This window comes from Crocodylus porosus, unplaced genomic scaffold (assembly GCF_001723895.1).
Source record: "Crocodylus porosus isolate Cpor-Errol unplaced genomic scaffold, CroPor_comp1, whole genome shotgun sequence".
Lineage (NCBI taxonomy): Eukaryota > Metazoa > Chordata > Crocodylia > Crocodylidae > Crocodylus > Crocodylus porosus.
In genome coordinates, this window is record NW_017728943.1 from 69085054 (window position 1) to 69104664 (window position 19611).

Sequence of the window (19611 nt, forward strand, 5' to 3'; positions counted from 1 at the left end):
GGGGGGGGGGACACACGTGCACATTGGCACACGCAGGTTGGCACACAGACACACTTGTGTGTGTATTTGTGCACACGTTCCCTCCTGGGGGCGGCTGAAGAAGCGCCCTGTTTCTGGGGTGCTTCCCAGGGGTGGGAACAGGGAGGGGGATTTCCCCATCCAAGATCCCTTGTTTCACTCAACGGGATGCGACGCAGCTGGCTGGCCCAGTGTGTGCCAGGTGACTTGGGATCTGCCTGCCTTTCCAGGGATGTTGCCACTGGGGTTTGTTAAGGGTTTGCCCCTGGCCCATTGTTTCCTCCCTGGAGCTTGATCTGGACTACTGATGACAGCAGCCTTGTGGTTGCAGTGCAGAAAGAAACCAGGCAAACGCTTTTTATTTAGTTCGTAGGTGGGGAAACATGTTAGAGCAACTCAGGTCTGTGGGTGAGTTGGGTTTTGAGCCTTTTTAATTTCTGGTTTCAAAGGCGGTGGAGTGCAGATGTCTGTTCTCTCTGGAGACCCCCTCGCTGCTTCTGAGACTCTTGTCTTCATGCTTGAAGCGCTCAGTTTGCTCCAGGTGCAAGGGTCTCATACAGTTTGCCATGGTGGTACAGTTTGTTGGGGCCCTGCAACTTGACTTAATAGCTGTCTCATGTCTAACTAATATGAGAGCTGTTAAAGACTGTGTGGCAAGGGTGAAATGGAAAGGAAAGAAATGATCAAACTGGGAACTTTGACTGCATTTCCTCATGGTTTCATATATAGTGGCAACAACTGTCTTGTGAAATTACTGCATGCTCTAAATGTATGAGAGAGCCTTGTTTTTAAAATGCCCAGTGACCTCCAGGGTTTTTGTGACAGGGATTTTCAGTTGGTTCTTGTTTGGCTAGCTTTCCGTCTGTCCCTTGTCTGGTAGCTCCTTATTGCTGGGTTCTGTCAGATATTCAAACTTTCAAGTAGAAGGTGGCCATGTTTCTGGCCTGTTTACTGAACTGCTTGTTGGCTGCCAAGGTATTTCTTTAGGCAAATGACAGACACTTGGGCATACCAAGAAGGAAACTTGTGCAAGAGCAGGGAACTCTCTCTGCCATGTGTGGCAGTCAGGACAACTGCAGGAAGCTTTGGATGTTCCTCTCTGGTGTCATGGGTAGAAAACTGGGCATCTTGCTGGTTTACTTTGTACTTCATGAAAAATATCTTCAAAGTGTTTGTGACTATTAACTTTGTGGTTTTAGCTGGTAGCCGCACTGCCTGAGGACTTTCGGCCTGGGCCTGATTTCCATGGACTTCCCTGGGAACCCATTGTTATCACAACCTTAGTGGGAATTGCTACGCTTGTTGTAGTCTTCTGGAGAACCTGCCTTTCTGTGAGTGCCCTTCAAGCTTGCAAACATAGGGAGATTTAATGCCATACATGACTTTGGATCCTACATGGATCAATCTTTGCATTGTTCCCAACATCAAAGCAGTGCCTATTCTGTTACGCTTTTTGCTATTGCTGTCCAGATTAATAATGTTAATTTGGTGTTTAGTATTTCTTCAAAAACAATACTATCTTTTTTTTAATTGGGCAAAGGAATTCCATAACTGGTACCTTTATACAATCAAAATTAGAGGTTTGTTGTGGCAACAATAGAATGCTGGGAAGAGTAGCATTGTTTATGCAGTGCTGCCTCCTAGGTATCTGGTCCAAGCCCTAAGTATTTTAATTGCCCTTTGTGCTGGCAGATCCAGGCTGATCCAACCACTTCCAGCACCCCTAGAAACCAAGTCCTTATTCTGTCCCGCTCCCTTAGCCCACTTCTTGGCCATCATATACTGTATTTACATTTCTCCTCTTCTTCCACAAACAAGTCCCTCCACAATTTATTTAGTCCTGATCAGCTTTCAAGTGCCACCTTTCTAAGAATTTGTATTTAAAAGACTAGTGAACTGGAAGTTTCACTTTACAACCATTATATTTAATGATAACTTCTACCTAGAAAACCAACGTGATTTGAGACAACATTCATGATTTCATCGCTAGTTTTGTGGTTAATGCACTGTATCTGTGTTTAAGTAAAGGCCTGTTGCTTTATAAACCCATAAGAAGCAGAACTTGCTTGCCTGTTTTGAGTAGCCTTTGCTCTAAAGCACTTCCCGTATAAACAGCACTTATTTTTACTAGTGGCTCCAAGCTTGATTTGTGTGCCCCTTTTAATATCTGATGCAAAGCTGGATGTGAAGTGGGCTGAGTTGTTTGTACTTTCCTAATGGTTGAGTAACGAGACCTTTACCCAGGCTCTGAGGCAAAGCATTGAGCTAGAAGCTTTTATTAGAAATCTGCTTAGCATGTTTGTGCAGTGTTACTTGATACTTCCATTGGCAACGATGGATGTCTGATGAATGTGTGGAAAGACCTGCACACTTAAAGGGTAGCTTTTTTCCTTTGGAGGAATGATTAATAGAAGCCTTTGGATAACAAATATGATCAATCCCTGTTTATTTGTTTTTTCCTTTTTTCTCTTGTAGGTGAAGAGTAGAATTTATCAAGGTAGGATTCTTTAGACTCTTCTGTATTCTTGATGCTAAATGCTTAGAAGTTTTGAAAGTACATTACCAAGGACTCGCATTAGTCTTTACTTCCGTTCCAGGAGAACAGTATATCTGAGCTTATTGCATGTGCTAGGGAAGGCCTCCATAAGTTCATGGGGTCACATGTAGTCTGTGGGTCCCTTATGCTTCATATTAAGAAATATGTATTGGTTGTCTGAATTAAGAGGAAGCATTGTGTACCAGAGCTTCTGTTCTCTGCAAGCCATGGATCTATGTTAAGGATAAGGGCAGCCATGAACTCCAGCTTATGCAAATCAATTGAGGGCCTTTTTTTCTGCTGGTAACATGTCAAATGCTGTCCTAAATTGGATGCAATTCAAGTGTGAAGTATTGCTGCTTTTGCTAGAGTTAAATCTGACCTGTTTTGCTGGTTTGTTATTTTGTGCTAGAAAGCTGCATCTTTTGTTCATCATATCTATAAATTCCATGTCAGGTCCTGTCTAGGGGTGCCTGTACACAAGTGTGGAGGCTGCTCCAACACACTGTAATTACAGTATGTTGGAGCAGACTTGATTAACTGAGTCTGCTGGAGCGTGGCAGTTACTGTGCACCAGCAGCCTTCTGCATCTCGTGTATCGAATGAGCTTTAGTTCAGGCATCCCCACCACCATGTTTAAGTGTGGGGATGCTGATACACAAGATGTGGAGGCAATTTACATTCTAAATAAAGCACCCCCCACCCATCCCTGGAGCACATGTAAAAGTGCCATAGGACACTATATATGCTGAGATAAAATACCCTGGATAATGCTTAGTATTGTTTAAGTAGCATAGCAAATGCATATGTAACTTGTCAAAATATGAAATAAAAAGTGATTTCCCCACCCAAAGAGTGTTCATCCAAGCCACTACCTTAATGCCTTCCTTTGTGCCTTCAAGTGAAAGGAGGAGTATAAAGCTGAATGTTAAGTGACTTCAGAGGCTCCCTGAGAACTGTATGTTTATATTAATTCAGAGTACCATTAATTTTTCACATTTTCAAGGGTGCTCAGTGGTTGTAAATATATTAAACCTAGGTTAAATGTTTGACAGTCCTGCTTTTTCCAATTGTGCCGCTTTTACAAATATAGAACAAAAAGTCCTCTTTTAGGGACTGTATCTAGTTTCATTCTTTCCTAGCATTTCCCTCTGGTTGCCACATGGTTTCTGCAGCAGTCATACAGAACAAAGCAGCTGTGAAAATCTCTTTGCAAGGAGATTCCTGTGCTTTAGATCTAGAGAATCTATTTAACTTCCCTGTACCAGTAATATACCAAGACAGAGAGAAAAACAATAGATCTGGCATAGAGTGGAAAGAGGTGGAAAAGCCAGCACCTGAGTGTTGCAAAGCATTGCTACACTGCATCTTTCTACTTCAAAGTAGGACATTAGAGAGAATGTATACATGTGGCTACTGAACCTGACCGTAGGGTTCCTTTACCAAAAATCTCCTGCATAGGCATGAAGAGATGATGAGTTGGAATTGCAGCCCGTGAGTTAGAGAAGCAGTAATTGATGCTTCATACTCTGCGGGACAGATGTAGAACTGCATTGCAGAAGTATTTTTGCAGGAAGTTGTAGGTTTGGGGAGCTGAAAAGGGAAGAGTTGGAGTTTTTTGACCACTTTGGGAGATGTGGAAGGCAGTTTGGAACTTGGGAGAAGCCTGCTTGCTGGATAGTTCTGCTACAATGATTAGCAGGGAACTAATAGTAACACTCGACATTGGAACGAAGGTAATTTTAGCAAGCTGTTTTAGCTAGTGAGGCAAATTCACCCCTCTCCAGATGATTGCTTCATCACAAATACTTCATCACAGGCTTGTCAAAACCACATTCTCATTTACAAGCTGTCCCTGCTTGTAGTGTTGCCTTTGCTGCCATAAGCACTCTAAACTTTTGTCCTACATCATTTGTTGCACAGTTTCAGTTTCAGTGCAGCTGTGAGAGCCCAGCTGGTAAGGAGCTGGTTACAGTTCTTAAGGTCTAAGGGCAACATAAGTTAGAGCCACAATACAGTTGTAGTGTTCACCAACAGACAGATATCCCCTTGAACACACAACTGCAGCCTTCTTCGGTCATACTTCCTCTGGCAGGGCCATCTCCAGGGACTTGCACAAGAGCCAGGTGTGCCTGCTGTATATCAACCGGCATGTTTTAGTTATGTGTTTCCTGTTGTCTTTAAACTGCCCCAGAATGAACGTGCTCATTCTGTAGGAAAGGGTGACTGTCTTGAGTGGAAAATGATTCCTCAGTGATGGCAGTTCTTAATTTTCTTCCAGGCTGTGGAGTGAAATTGCAAGCTTGTTTGTTTTCTTTTTCTAGTGACTGAAAAGCAACTTGTTGAAAAGATTAAAAATCTCCTACAAGAAAAAACAGAAATTTTAGAAAAGATGTCTGAATATGATCAAAAGGTATTTTGGAACATGTCTGTTTTATGCTTATTAATTTTCTGTTGCTGGCATGACTGTACAGAAAATCAAGCAGTTAATGTTTGGTCATTTTTATGTCGTCTGCACTACATATTTCTGTCGATTTGTATCTGTTTCTACAACTAGATAAATGAAGCCAAGGAGTCTGTGAAGGTGGTTCAACAACAGAACACTAGCCTCTCGCATGAAGCTGCAGGGCTTAAGGCAAGGAGCAATTTGCATTTTTTTAATGATATGTATTAAAATAAAATAGCTTGCTTTAACTGGTAATAAATTGTTCCTATTCCAGGACACTATCAAGGAACTTGAAGAAACAAATCATCTGTTAGATGACAAAATGGGAAACTTGAACAAAATGCTAGAAACAGAGAAACAGCAGAATCTGAAAAAACAGGACAAAGTAAGAGCATAGTAATCACTCTTATTTTAACTTCGGCTGTTGGCTAGAGCAGTGGTCATTGTACCTGAAATTTATAGAGAGTAGAAATAAAAAGAGCTGCGTGAACAAAGTCAGAAATGGAACTGAAGTTAGCCTTCTTCCAGAACTCAGATTGAACTAGGATTTGCCTTGGTTTTGCAAAGTTTTCATCGACTATATTCAGATGGTGCCATACTTCCTGGGTTCAGCTGGAAGAAGACATGCTGAAATCTTAGTCTTTTCAGTAATCATCTACACTAAAGTTGTGATATTTGTCTTTACTGTTAGAGCCTTCTATTTGCTGCCATTGATGAGGTTCTGCACAGGTATGCCTTTGTGGTTCAAGCCACCACCACGCTGGGACAAGCCACCCCTGCTCCTCACATGTCAACTCCTGAGCAAGAAGTAGTGTAATTACATTAGTGTAGCATTGCCAGTAAACTTGACTCTTTAAGAAGAACTGTGCTAATATGACACTGCTCTTTCTGGCTCAAGAGCTAATGTATGCAAAGTAGGTTTGGCCTGCCTCAGCATGGTGCTGGAGGTTGATGTACTTGAACTCTTAGTCTTGATATTTGACCCTTTGGTAGTTCTGGTATTTTATGGCCAAAACTGTAAAATTTCCCTGAGAAAAATGGTTCTTCTCAGGTTTTGGTATGTCTGAAATATGCTCATAGAAACAGCTGCCTTATACTATATAGCCATATGTGAAGTTGACTTCCATTGCTAAATCTTCCTCGTATCGGTTTTTTTTTAATAAATGTGACAAAAACTCATGTGTCATTGGGTTCATTGGTGTCATTCATTTGGTCAAAAAGAGTGAGTAAGAAGCTTCAACTTTCCTTTCAGGCAAGACATTCTGTCTGAAACTCCTTGGCCTTCAGTAAGGGTCTTAATGAGGTCTCAGACAGTTTTTTTATTCCTTTGCATCTTGTGTTGCTATATGTTGCTATCATTTTGCCCAAAGGTTGGCCCTGAAAATCTTGTTTGGTTGTTGTTTTGAGTATTTTATGTATCTTAAAAATACACAGTTAAATAACAAGTGAATTAACTTCCAAGTGTCAAGGTAACATGGAGCCATTTTAATTCTTTCTCACATAGATCTTAGAAATGCAGAAGTCTTTGGAGAAACTCCAAGAAGTTATTACGCTGCACTCCGTAGAGCTTACAGAGGTAAACCACAGTCTTGATTTTTCATCTTTTATCATTCAGAAATACGGTTTCTTGTACCAAAAGTGTCTAAATACTAATCTACTAGATTTGGGGGTTATTTTACTTTATATTATTATATTTTATTCTATAAAACACTACAGTTTCTCAAAATTCCAGTCTTTAAATGACATGGCTTCAGGCTTTAATTGAGAATTATTTACCTTTTTTTTTTTAAGGTGCAGGTAGCTCTTAATGAAGCCAAATTAAGTGAAGAAAAAGTGAAATCCGAACTTTGTCATGTTCAAGAAGAGAATGGTAGACTCAAAAAGAGGAAGGAACAAGTAAGTATTTTGGGGTTGCTGACTGTTTTTTCCCCCCTGTGTACTGTAAAATATTGTAGACAGTAAACAATTTAATATTTTAAAAGAGTGGGAGAGAATGTTCTACATCAGTTTCTCTTGCGATTGCAGGGTTTCATGTGGACAAATGTAGAATAAACCAGTAGTGTTTTTAAGTAAATTCCCACAAATCTTAAATTTTTCCTTTTCAAGTGCTGTTTCTATGCTGACATGCCAAATCTTTCTCAGTTGTGTTCTCCCAGAAGAACACTTCTTGCTATTCTTTTAATACCAATATCTTATTTTGAGTGGACCATTCTCACATGATCCAAATGAACTCAAACCTTTTGGTATCTAATTAGCCCAGACTGAGAGATGTTTTTAGAATACTGCCAACGATGATTCCAATTTGTTATGCAGCTTTTGTAATGAACCAGTTCCTGTATTGATGGTCACCTCTGTTCAGGGACTGATGATTCAGATGTTAACATTGTTTAGGGATGAGACTGCGTGAAGTCTTAGGGAAGATTTGCCACTTTCTAGAGAGAAACCCAAGTGACCATGTTTCCTGTGGCCGGACAGTAGAAGCTTCTCTATTGTTTCTGTGTCTTTGGTATTTGGAATTAGCACAGGAATAATTGGTGTGCAACTAGAATGCCAGTAACCTGCTTTTAGCTTCTAATATTTTTGAAGGAGATGAGCAGTTTAACCCTAGTGCTGAATGTTAGATGGATAAAGAAATATTACATCTGCACAACTACATGACAATTAAAAGTTGCAGAAAGTTTTCTAATGCACAAACTTACTAGTCCAGCAATAATCTATTCTTTTGTCTAGTCAAGGGCAAGTTAATTTTAATGCTGTCTTTTCACTGGTGACCAGTGGGCAATAAGCAAGCTTTTGATTTATAGACTTATTATGTAGTATACTAAAATAAAGCCTGAAATCCCATTTTTCTTGTTGCGTTTTCAGCTGCTACAAGAAGCAGAAGGCTGGAGTGAGAGGCATGCTGAACTCAGTGAGCAGATCAAACTATATCAAAAGTCTCAAAAGGACATTGAAGAAGCACTTGCCTACAAAGAAAATGAAATTGAAGTAAGTTCTTGCTAACAAAATAACCATTTCAAGTGTTCTGTGTGCTTTGAATGATCAAATTCTTTACAAAAAGTGGAAATGTGTTCTATTTAATGTTCCTTTTTAATTTTTTGATTAGGTTTTGACTAACTGCATTATGCAGTTGAAGCAGTTGGATATGGATTCTGAGTCTGAGGCCAAAAAAGGTGGAGAAGGAAATGGATGGGATGCAGGAGATGATTTGGCCAATGGAGAGCTGCCAGGTACAGAAATCTAAACGGCTGGCTTATGTGTGCCATATGTAAGCATACTGATAATGAGGAGTCATATTGCATAAGAATGTGCAGAATTCATGCCAGTTAAGAAACAGCGAGTTACAAGCACTTGCATTATGCTTGAAGCTGTCTTGTAATTTCAGGGGGAAATTATAGATTCATAGATGCTAGGGTCAGAAGGGACCTCAATAGATCATCGAGTCTGACCCCCTGGATAGGCAGGAAAGTGTGCTGGGTTCAGATGACCCCAGCCAGATGCCTATCTAACCTCCTCTTGAAGGGCCCCAGGGTAGGGGAGAGCACCATCTCCTTTGGGAGCTCATTCCAGATTTTGGCCACTCTGACTGTGAAGAAGTTCTTCCTAATGTCCAGTCTAAATCTGCTCTCTGCTAGCTTATGGCCATTATTTCTTGTAACCCCCCAGGGGCGCCTTGGTGAGTAGAGCCTCACCAATTCCCTTCTGTGCCCCCATGATGAATTTATAGGCAGCCACAAGGTCGCTTCTCAACCTTCTCTTGTGGAGGCTGAAGAGGTCCAGGTCCCTCAGTCTCTCCTTATAGGGCTTGGCCTGTAAGCCCTTAACCATACGAGTGGCCCTTCTCTGGACCCTCTCCAGGTTATCCACATCCCTCTTGAAGAGTGGCACCTAAAACTGGGTGCAGTATTCCAACTGCAGTCTGACCAGCACCCAGTAGAGGGGACGTATCACCTCCTTGGTTCTGTTTGTAATCTGCTGATGCATGATAAAGTGCAGTTAGCTTTGCTGATGACTTTGTCACACTGACGACTTATGTTCATCTTGGAGTCCACTAGGACTCCGAGATCCCTTTCTGCTTCTGTGCTGCTGAGCAGGTCATTTTCTAGGCAGTAGGTGCACTGGACATTTTTCCTCCCTAGGTGCAGCACTTTGCGATTTAACAAGGAGAAATGCATTCTATTGTTTTCTGCCAATTTGTCCAACCTGTCCAGGTCTGCCTGTAGTTGTTTCCTGCCCTCCAGTATGTCCACTTCTCCCCACAGTTTTGTATCACCCGCAAACTTGGACAGAGTATACTTCGCTCCCTCGTCCAAGTCACTGATGAAGACATTGAAGAGTATCGGTCCAAGGACCGAGCCCTGTGGGACCCCACTGCTCATGTCCTTCCAGGTCGATACTGACCCGTCCACCACCACTCTCTGGGTATGACCCTCTAGCCAATTTGTCACCCACTGGACTGTGTAATCATCCGTCACAGCCTCTTAATTTGTTCGCCAGTATGGGGTGGGATACTGTATCGAAGGCTTTCCGGAAGTCTAAAGATATCTACCCCTACTCCTTCATCCAGGTGTCTAACCTGGTGATAAAAAGAGACTAGATTAGTCAGGCATGATCTACCTGCTATGAACCCGTGCTGGTTTCCCCTCAGCATAATTTTTCCTGCTGGGCTCTCACATATATGAGCCTTAATAATTTTTTCAAAGACTTTATCAAGGATGGAGGTGAGATTGACTGGCCTGTAGTTGCTTGGATCCTCCTCCTTCCCTTTCTTGAAAATAAGGACCACAGTGGCCCTTTTCCGGTCCTCCGGGACTTGACCCGTGCGCCACGAGCGTTCAAATATTCCCGCCAGTGGCTCTGCAATGATGTCGGCCAGTGCCTTCAGTACCCTCGGATGGAGCTCACCTGGGCCTGCCAACTTAGTGCAGTCACTTGGAAGGACTGGATGCGTTTATCTCAGGGTCAATGCTTGGTGGTCTGGCACCCTGCTGTTGTCTCTACGATCCCATTGTGAGACTTGTCTTACCCCTTGTTTAGGAACACGGAGGCAAAGAACTCATTGAGGAGTTCAGCCTTGTCCCCCCCTGCCTGTTCAGTAGTGGTCCTATACCACCCTGGGCCTTCCTTTTACTCCCTATATATCTGAAAAACAATTTTTTATTATCATTGGTCAGTTCACAGTTTGCAGTAGCTGTATGCCAGACCATATTGCTAGAGCTAGGATATTAAGATTATTAATTCATACTCTTCAGAAAACCAAGGTTCTCCACCTTTGCATTGCTACACTGCATTTATTTCTAATATGGGGCATTTCAACATACAGCAGACCTGTAAATGGCTCATTTGGGTTACCATTTTGACTTTTATCCATTCACAACAGTTTCAGTACATAGTATCCAAATCCTTAATCATTCCTTGACATTTTATCCGTGATGTCTTATACCATTAGAACTGTGGAACTCTAAACTGCTGGATGTTAAGAAAAGCAATTTTCTTCAGTAGCAGCTACTAACTTTGTGTTTAGCATTTAAGTATGTGTGGTAGGACAGGAAGTCAGAACCTAGGACTTCTCTGGATCAGTGGAAAAGGCCCTTAGGAACTAGTAAATTTGTTCCAAATGCTGGCTATAGGATAGTGATAATGAAGAAATGGATAATGAGAAAGAAGAGATGGAAGAATCTGATGTTAAAAGACTTTTTTCAACATTACCTGAGAACCTATATTGTTACTGAAGCTAAGGATATCAGTTAAATGTGAAGTTAGACTAGGCTAAATCAGCAACTGGAAGGAGGAAATGAAAAATATTAACTAAACAAAATCATTATTGGAAAAAAAAAAATGGGATGTTTGAAAGGACTAGGATATATGTGACTGACAATGGAAGTTTGAGAAATATTTTGTTTAAGTAAGCTGTAGAATGTACTAACTGCAAACTTTTTGTAAAGTTAAGCTGTTCATAGGTGCCACGCACATTAGCAGGTTTGATGTGGTAGCTCATGTACTTTAAATAATCAGAATAAAATACTACAAAAAAGGTGGTGCTTTGAAACTTGAGATTTAATATGAAGTTTGTCCTTTGGTTTCTGTCAGAGTCCATCCTCATCACTGTCTGGGTTGCTTGATTAACCATACTTTAAGATGATTTACTAATTTTAAAAATTAGTTTTATGTTATGATTTTATTCAAATCATAATATTACAACAACAAGAATAATAACGATTATTATGGTGGTGGTGGTTGTTATTAACAACAACAGCAGACATTTTTAATAACTATTTTCTGCAAGTTCTTTAAATGTGAGCATTGCTGTACTCTAATCTTTCAGGGTCCTCAATGTAGAGTTTTCAACTGAGCTATTTCAGAGGTACTAGGTCAGTAAACAATAGGACAAGCAGCTGAATTAGCAACACACGGGGGGGGGGGTGGTAACTCTACCAGAAAACATACAACAAGAAAACAAAATTATTTTTCTCTTGTAGATAACCGGGGTGAGAAGATGAAGAATCAGATTAAGCAGATGATGGATGTTTCCAGGGTATACCTCATTAAATTGTCTAAAATACTGCCACGTTTTCATTTAGGTCTAGGTCTATAAAATACTCCTGTTTCCAATTCTGCAGGTTAGAACAATGTTATCTATAGTTGAAGAAGATAGAAATCTCTTACAGTCCAAGCTGAGTGATGAAATAACAGCCAGACATGAGCTAGAAGGTAGGTTCAACAAAAGAACTACTTTAGTACAAAATACTGTCTGTGATGTAGAAATGGATGATAAAACACCCCTTTATGTGGTTTAGTATGTTTGCTTGGTGGTGGTTTCTGTTGCTCATGTGTGTGTTTTTTTTGTTTGCAGAGCAAATAAAAAAACTAGAACATGATTCCTGTTCACTACAGACAGCCAAAAGTCGACTTGAAAATGACTGTAAAACTTTACAGCAAAAAGTAGAGATTCTCAATGAGCTCTATCAGCAGAAAGAGATGGCACTTCAAAAGTAAGCCTTAAATTCCCTTTCTACAAGGTTCACTAGGGTGGTTACTGTTTCCCATTCTTCCTTTTTTTTTTTACGATAGATTATTTAACTCCTTTGCTCTGCTTGCGTTTTGATTTATTCTTCATATAAAAGCTTAGGCTCTTATGGAATGGCAGCAACAGTTGGTGTGCCGGTAAGGTTGAACCTAGCCAGTTTTTACACCAGTGATTCTTAACCAGGGGGCACCCTGGAGTGCCTTGATCCTTTCCAGGGTTGATTTGCTTGTCTTTCTTGGAAGGTTGTGAATATTCTGGCCCACTGTAGTTCTTTTCTTATACTCTTTTTACTAATCTTGTCTTCACCGTGGATGTGGCCATGTTTCCAGATTTCATCTGTATGCCCTAGTAGAGGGGTGGCCAACCTGCTACAAATGGCACAGGCAGCAGGACAGAGCAGGGAAAGGTCAGGCAGTACAATAGAAAGTAGGATGGAAAGCAGAGCAGGCAGAATGCAGAGCAGCAGATTAGACAGGGGAGGGGTATCAGAGTGGCACTTGAGGTTGGTGCAGCGCTAAGTTTTGGCACGCTTGCCAAAAAGGTTTGCCTCCACTGCTCTGGGATGTGTAGTATGGTGAAGTAATATGTTTTTTCTTTGCAGGAAGCTGACTCAAGAGGAATACGAGCGTCAGGAGAAGGAGCAGAAATTGTCTGCTGCAGATGAAAAAGCAGTGTTGGCTGTTGAGGAAGTGAAAGTTTACAAGTAATTTTCAGCTTTTATAGTTATATCCTAACTTTGGATATTGGGGAAACTTAATTTAACCTGTCATTTTACAGGCAAAGAATTCAGGAAATGGAGGAAGAATTGCAAAAAACAGAGAGATCTTACAAAAACCAAGTAAGTTGTTCCTACCTACTGGTTTTTGGTCACTGTTGGCTTTCTGTGTCATTGTGACACATGTTGATGTCTAGGATCACTTAAGTATCAGTCAAGCTAACTCACCTTTCTTTTTTAATAACTGTCAGATTGCTACTCATGAGAAGAAGGCCCATGACAATTGGGTAAGGAGGTTTTGTTTGTTTTTTTCTGAGGGGGCGCATTGTTTTGTTTTGCTTTTTCTGATTTTTTACTATGTTTCCTAAGTTGTCAGACTTACTCTGCAGTTTGCTGTTTAAATATATTTAGTTTCAAGTAATTCAAACTTTGGGTTGCTGTCATTCTGTTTCTCAGTGTCCTCAGCTTCCTCTCTACATGCTTTTCTTTTTTCTCCCAAATAGCTCATTGCACGCTCTGCAGAGAGAGCTTTGGCAGAAGAAAAGAGAGAAGCAGCCAATCTGAGACAAAAGTAAGCATGTAACAAGCTATTCACAGCCCAGTCCAGTATGTTCAGCAATGTTCAGTCCAAGAAGGAAGAAACTCTATTGGAAAACAGATGCTACCCACATTATCTGAAATTCTGAGATGCATATTTTTTTTTAAATTTACTTAACTATTATATTCTTAATTGAAAGGTTAAACTTTTTGGGGGCTAGGATACCTTAACAGCATTACACTGTAACAAAGTATAGTTAGAATAACTGTTTAAACTCAGGTGCTTTATTCTTTTTTATTAGATTAATAGAAGTGAATGAAAAAATCGCAATGCTTCAAAGGCCATTAATTGTAAAACCAACTCCTGGCAGACCTGACCGTCAAGTCCCACCACGAAGAGGTAAATATTGTTCTTTCCCTATAGGTATTGAAGTTCTGGGCCTGTTAAACATTTGTATAGTAACATGAACTTTGAAATCATGGAGAGTATTGTTCCACCTATTATGCAGGTCCACTAAGCCGAGATGGCTCTTTTGGGCCATCGCCTGTCAGTGGTGGAGCTCCTTCTCCACCCATGATAGAAGTTCCTGTACGGCCTCTCTCTGCTTCTCGAAGGGAAGGTCCAAGAGGTGAATTTGGTAAGTAGTGTCACTTCTTTCTTCAGGGATGCTTTGAGTTGTAGGAATGCTGAAATGTAACATCTGCTCTCACTCTGGCCTCAGTTAGCTTGTGCCTCTGTTCCTGTCAGCAGACCTCAGAGGTGCAGAAAATGGATTTGTGATGGAAACTACTTGGAGGGCTTAAATATTGCCTCTTATAGGTGCTTATTGTCCCAGGAAAATGTTACTAGTGAACTGAGAGGGAGCCTAGGTCAAACATGCAAATATGTCAAATGCCTTTCTTTAGACAGGCTGAGGGGCATTTTGTACAGAAATGGATTTTGTCACTTATCCTTTTTAAATTACATTTATTTCCCCTTTTGAAAGTCTTTGGATACAACTTGTGCTGTCAGAATGATAGTCTGGAATGTCCCTACCAAAACAAAAAATGCCAAGAAACCCATCCAGAACCAGCTTCCAGACTCATCTCAATCTTTATTTTTAGCTCTGCAGGTTATCTTTCTTATGCAAGTTAGTCCAAGTATAAATTGTTTAAAGTTATCAATATTATTGAGACCACAAGTTCCCTGGCAAGAGCAATGATTTTAGTAGACTTTGGTTTTAGCTAGCAATCCAAGTTTTGCCTGTTCAATGTTGTCATGGATGCTTGTAAATGTATCTGTATACCCAGAACAAGTTTTGTGCAGGTGAAAATGGTGGAAAGTGCTGGCTCTGTTCACGTGTACTTTAGGGCCACTTTAAAAAGCGACAGTCAACTTGATGTAACATTATGGGTTACTTCATAAGGAAACACTTTGCAATCTGCTTATTTTTGGTGGTTCTGATGTGTTGGTCAACTAAGTTTTTTGCATTTCCTCTGCTGGGTCGCTGGGGAGAATATAGGATTAGCCTCTTGGTATTAAAGGGTTGAAGAAGAAACTGCCTCAAGTTTTCACTCTTTCCCTAGTGGTAATAATGAGAGGTATGGTAAATAGATGTGGATGTTTGTTGTATAATAAATTGAACAAACAAGCATGTGCCTCATGCATGTTTCCCTTTAAGGCACCATGGTAGATGGTCCTCCAGCACCAAGGAGGCCACCAGAGTTATCTGGAAGAATGTCTGCTCCAGGTGAGTTACACAGGCTGCAACCACGTAGCAGTCCAGTCTGTCAACCATGTCACTGGTTACTCAACAGTGAATTTGATAGACCATGCTCCTCTTCCAAATGTAGCAGTACAGTAACATGGAACTTGGGCTGTTTTTCCAGATCTTGGCCCTGCGGTAGCAGCCTTGATCAGCAGTGGGCCCAGAACCTCCTCGCCCTCCACAGCATTGGATGGAGCGGTAAGATGAGAACTCCTTTGTTCAGCTGAGAGAATAGTTTGGGTAGTATTTATGTCACATGCCATACTTGCTATTTCTTAACTGTATCATGTTCTGTTCTGTCTGTATCCTGCTCCCTGTCATTATTTATCACCAAAAAAGCAAAACTGTCCCAAAGAGTCTGAAGTCCCTTATGTATCTCCTGCTCCATCCTCATCTCCTGAAACAGATGCAGTGAGTACTTAAGAGGCTGGATGTGGTGCTGGTTTTTTACTCCCTGCTTTGACTGGAGAATGGAATAAAGGGCATGGTGTTCTAAACTTCTGTATGCTCTGCAAAACTAACCATGGGTTGTACCTCTGTGTAAATGTTTATTTTAACATGCACTTAGAGACACAGAACCACTATCTGATTACATAGCAGATGTTTTACCTATGTTGCAGCCTTAAGGACTGCATGCAGACACTTACATTAAGGGTGAATAATCTTATGAAATCTTGTATCTGTGGTGTCAAGGACCTTGTATACATTCCTAATATAGTATATAAGGCTCCAGGCCTCTTCTTAAGTGCCATAGGAACACTGCCATATAACTTCAGGGTCATTTTAAAAGTACTGGGAGTTGATAGTGTCTACCCTAGGACACAATCCAATTATCTCAAAGGCATGTGTGCAGTCCTGAGTGGACTAACCAGTATGCATCCACCGTTGGAGGCTGTATATTGCATAGGGGAACTAGGAGTCCTGGCAACTTGTCCTTTGCTGTTTGCTTCTAACTCTGGGCATTTTGGGGTAGAGATTTTACTGTTTTGTTACAATTTTGTGCATTCAAGATTCAAACCACTTTTGCACAGGCTAATCCAGGGCTGAAGGGTCCTCCATCTTTCTCTGGAATTGGGAATTCACCCATAATGAATTCTCCGGTGACTGGACCTCTACCACCGCCAGTTAAATTTGGACCACCACCTTCTCTACGTGGACACTATGGGCCTCGACCCCTTCCTCTGCCCTTAGGTATGCATGCACTGCCTTGTGCTGGAGTTGGACTTTCTCTGGCCCTGCCCTTTTCCTTAGCAATAGTACCTCCTTCCCATCCTCCTCCAACAGTGAGAAACCTTTTTAAATGCATCTTTAAGGGTCCTGCTTTCACCTCAATTACTTTGCTGCCCAAGAGTGATGTGGCAGTTGAAAATGTAAAAGGAAACTAGCTGGCAAAAAACCCATCAGGATGGAAATTATAGCCTGCAATGCATATGCGTGCATTCTCTTTTATGTATAATTACACACTTTCTGAAGATGTCAGGCTAAAATTGGAAAGAATATGTGCATGAAATCCTGCTGCCCTCATCCCCAACAAGTGCAATGAGGGGCAATCAGTACCTTAATGGATTTTAAGTGCTGGTTCAACTATTCAGACTTTTCCTTTCCTTCTAGTTCGTGGTCCTCTTCCACCACCTCCAGCTTCAAGGGACTACATACCTGGCCCACCAGGAATGAGAGAACTGCCTCCTGGTCCTCTGCCACCTCCGGATCCAAGAGGATATATACGTGGACCCCCTCCTTTCAGACCATTGGGCCCTCTTGGCCCAAGAGATTATCCTCCTGGCCCACGGCTACCCCTACACCCACATGGTCCAAGGGACTATCCACCACTTCCTCCAAACAGAGACCTGCCTCCAGCTGGACCTAGAGACTACCCACCAGGCTCTCTGCGTCCACCATCGCCAGCAGGCTCAAGGGACTACACACAACCCCCAGAACAGAAACCTTAACTTGCATTTCTGGCCAGCAGCTCGTTGGAATAGACTCTAGCACCTTTCTGCCAGTGAGACTTCTCAGTAGCTTCAAAGGAGAACTACCTTTTAATTTGGTCTTAGACTTGGTTTCAGTATAGTACAATACTTGGAGGATGGATTTCCCCTGTTGCTACCAACATTTAATATGCATTTATGATCACTTTTAAACTTGGCCTGCAAGAATCATTTTGTGATAGACTTGAACCTGCTTCTTACAGCTGTGGGCCACCTGCAGCTCTAAATGTGCAATACAAAAGTACCTGTGTGGCTGGTTTTAATTAAATGTAACCTATGTAACCAGTTGGTGATGACTTAATTTCATGAAATATGTAATCAGAATGTTTCCTGTGGAAATAACTTTTTAAGTAAAATGCTACCCTATCTGCCTTCTCCATCACATTATTAACCTGCAGTTACTGTAGACCAGTGACTTACATACAGAGTATACATATTTTTCAGGTGGCTGATCTTTGATCGGGTGCACAAAACACGCTGTACTCAGAAGATTCTAATAAAGACAGCACAATGGCTTTTGCTACCCTTTGAAGATTTTATTCTAGCCCCAAGTTAATTGCTGCTGGTGGAGACACTGATTCATTAACTGGAGCATAAGTGTAACTTCATCCAGGTGGCTTGTATCTCAAATACCTTAACCTCCTCAGGTTCAAGAGATAAGCCTATTTTGTAAGCAAGGCTAAATATGAATTACATAACTTGTTTTACAGTAAGAATCTAGATCCAGGTCAATTACTGTCAAGAGAACCTCTATATTTGCTTACATATTGCCTTCCATTTTCAGAGCATGTCCCTTCTCATCATCAGCTAATATCTGCCATTGTAAAGAAAAAAAGCTAGTTAGCCACTGATACATGTCACAACTGCGTTATAATGTTAGTGGTAGTTGACAGCACTTAAAAAGCTAATGTGTTTGCAAGAGAGCTGTAGGTTTTGAAGCTTCTGTGAGATGCACAAATACAAGGAGACTGGAAATTGGAACTTAGTTAACAAGCTGTTTATAAAGTGTGGTGTCTCTTAACTGCTGCCTCTAGCCCTAAGGCTGCTGGCCGTCACCTGTGCCCATGAGGATACCCAAAAGAAGTCTGTAGTCATAGAGCTAAGTAGCTAGATGTGCAGCACTTTATTTTAAACAAAGGCAACTGAAAAAGAAAGCAGAACTTCACACTTGGAATATTTGCCACTGTCTCTAAAGCTCTACATTAGTAAGCTTTACTTCATTCCAGGTTGTCGTAGGCCAAAACTTGATGAACAAAAAGCAACAGACCAGACTGCTTCAGTTCAGTTTTATATACTTAAAAAAATTGGGATTTCACTTGACAATGAAAGGGTGAGGATCAATGTTACTTTACTTTCTTATTTAAAATGTGTACTTCAACATGGTCAGTAAGTAGTACTAGCTGTCTGGCTGCACTGAGTAGCAAGTTTCAGTCCTTTGTTTTGATGGTCAGAAAGGAACCAGAACTGGAGAACAAGCAGGATGTCAAACATAATGGAAAAGGACAACTACATGTTATACTACAGCTTTCCTGCCAAAATGCAAATAGCCATTTGACTTCAGTTTCAGGTATTACATACAATCTTTACGGTGCTGTGTATGAAGACTTAAGATGAAAAGCAGAACTGTTGGCCATTATGTAAACAAACCTGTGTTTGTTTTGTGACAAGCAACAGTCTGTTTGGGGGAAGGGGAGTTTTTCAATGAAAGTCAGCTCATGAAGAATAAAAAATTGCAAACACAAGTGATGTCTATGCAATAGAGACACCCAGTGTGAATTAGTTAATACAAATCCTATTAAAACAAACATGGTACATGAAATATCAAGTTAAATGCACAAGGAAGTGTATAAGTATTTCTCTAAGCTGAAAGGTAGTTCAAATGCTGTTTTTTGGGGTTTTTTTTAATAGACTGGCGAGCTAGCCCGTATAATTAATTCATAGAATCATAGAAGTAGGATCGGAAGGGACCTTGTAGATCTTCAAGTCCGACCCCCAACCTGGGCAGAAAAACTGGGCTCAAATGACTCCAGCCAGGTAAGCATCAAGTCTCTTCTTAAAGAGCCCCAGAGTAGGAGCCAGCACCACTTCCCAGCTGCCCTGACTGTGAAGTAGTTCTTACAGATGTCTAATCTAAACCTACTGTCCAACAACTTGTGGCCGTTATGCCAGGGGGCGCTAGGGGAAACAAAGTCTCTCCCAAACCCTGCTGGTCCCCCCTAGTGAGTTTATAGACGGTCACCAGGTCTCCCCTCAGCCTTCTCTTGTGAAGGCTGAACAGGTTCAGGTCCCACAGTCTTTCACTGTAGGGTCTGCCCTGTTGTCCCCAGATCATGCGGGTGGCCCTCCTCTGGACCCTCTCAATGTTGTCCACATCCCTCCTAAAGTGGGGCGCACAGAACTGGACACAGTACTCCAGCTGCAGCCTGACCAGTGTCACGCAGAGGGGGAGGATCACCTCCTTGGCCCTGCTTGAGATGGACCTGCGGATGCACGACAAGGTCCGGTTAGCCCTGCCAACCATGACCTCGCATTGTCGGCCCAGGTTCATCTTGGAGTCAATAATGACTCCAAGATCCCTTTCTGCCTCCGTGCTCTC

General features: G+C 41.5%; 1 protein-coding gene across 2 annotated transcripts in view; it reads left to right on the plus strand.

Annotated features, from left to right (window-relative positions):
- Nucleotides 1-17538, plus strand: part of MIA3 (MIA family member 3, ER export factor) — a 36004-nt gene extending 18466 nt beyond the window's left edge. Inside the window, exons 7-29 of one of the 2 annotated variants that reach the window (XM_019549513.1) lie at nt 1218-1349; nt 2494-2515; nt 4879-4967; nt 5112-5189; nt 5275-5385; nt 6505-6576; nt 6792-6896; nt 7866-7988; nt 8107-8230; nt 11480-11535; nt 11621-11711; nt 11854-11992; nt 12629-12730; nt 12805-12865; nt 12994-13029; nt 13246-13313; nt 13582-13679; nt 13789-13917; nt 14941-15009; nt 15149-15225; nt 15367-15438; nt 16059-16218; nt 16639-17538. In XM_019549513.1, coding sequence (XP_019405058.1) covers nt 1218-1349; nt 2494-2515; nt 4879-4967; nt 5112-5189; nt 5275-5385; nt 6505-6576; nt 6792-6896; nt 7866-7988; nt 8107-8230; nt 11480-11535; nt 11621-11711; nt 11854-11992; nt 12629-12730; nt 12805-12865; nt 12994-13029; nt 13246-13313; nt 13582-13679; nt 13789-13917; nt 14941-15009; nt 15149-15225; nt 15367-15438; nt 16059-16218; nt 16639-16976 — 2352 coding nt within the window. In that variant the 3' untranslated portion in view covers nt 16977-17538. The remainder of the gene's footprint in view (nt 1-1217; nt 1350-2493; nt 2516-4878; nt 4968-5111; nt 5190-5274; nt 5386-6504; nt 6577-6791; nt 6897-7865; nt 7989-8106; nt 8231-11479; nt 11536-11620; nt 11712-11853; nt 11993-12628; nt 12731-12804; nt 12866-12993; nt 13030-13245; nt 13314-13581; nt 13680-13788; nt 13918-14940; nt 15010-15148; nt 15226-15366; nt 15439-16058; nt 16219-16638) is intronic. The other variant, XM_019549514.1, reaches the window with a different exon arrangement.
- Nucleotides 17539-19611: the final 2073 nt, after the last annotated feature.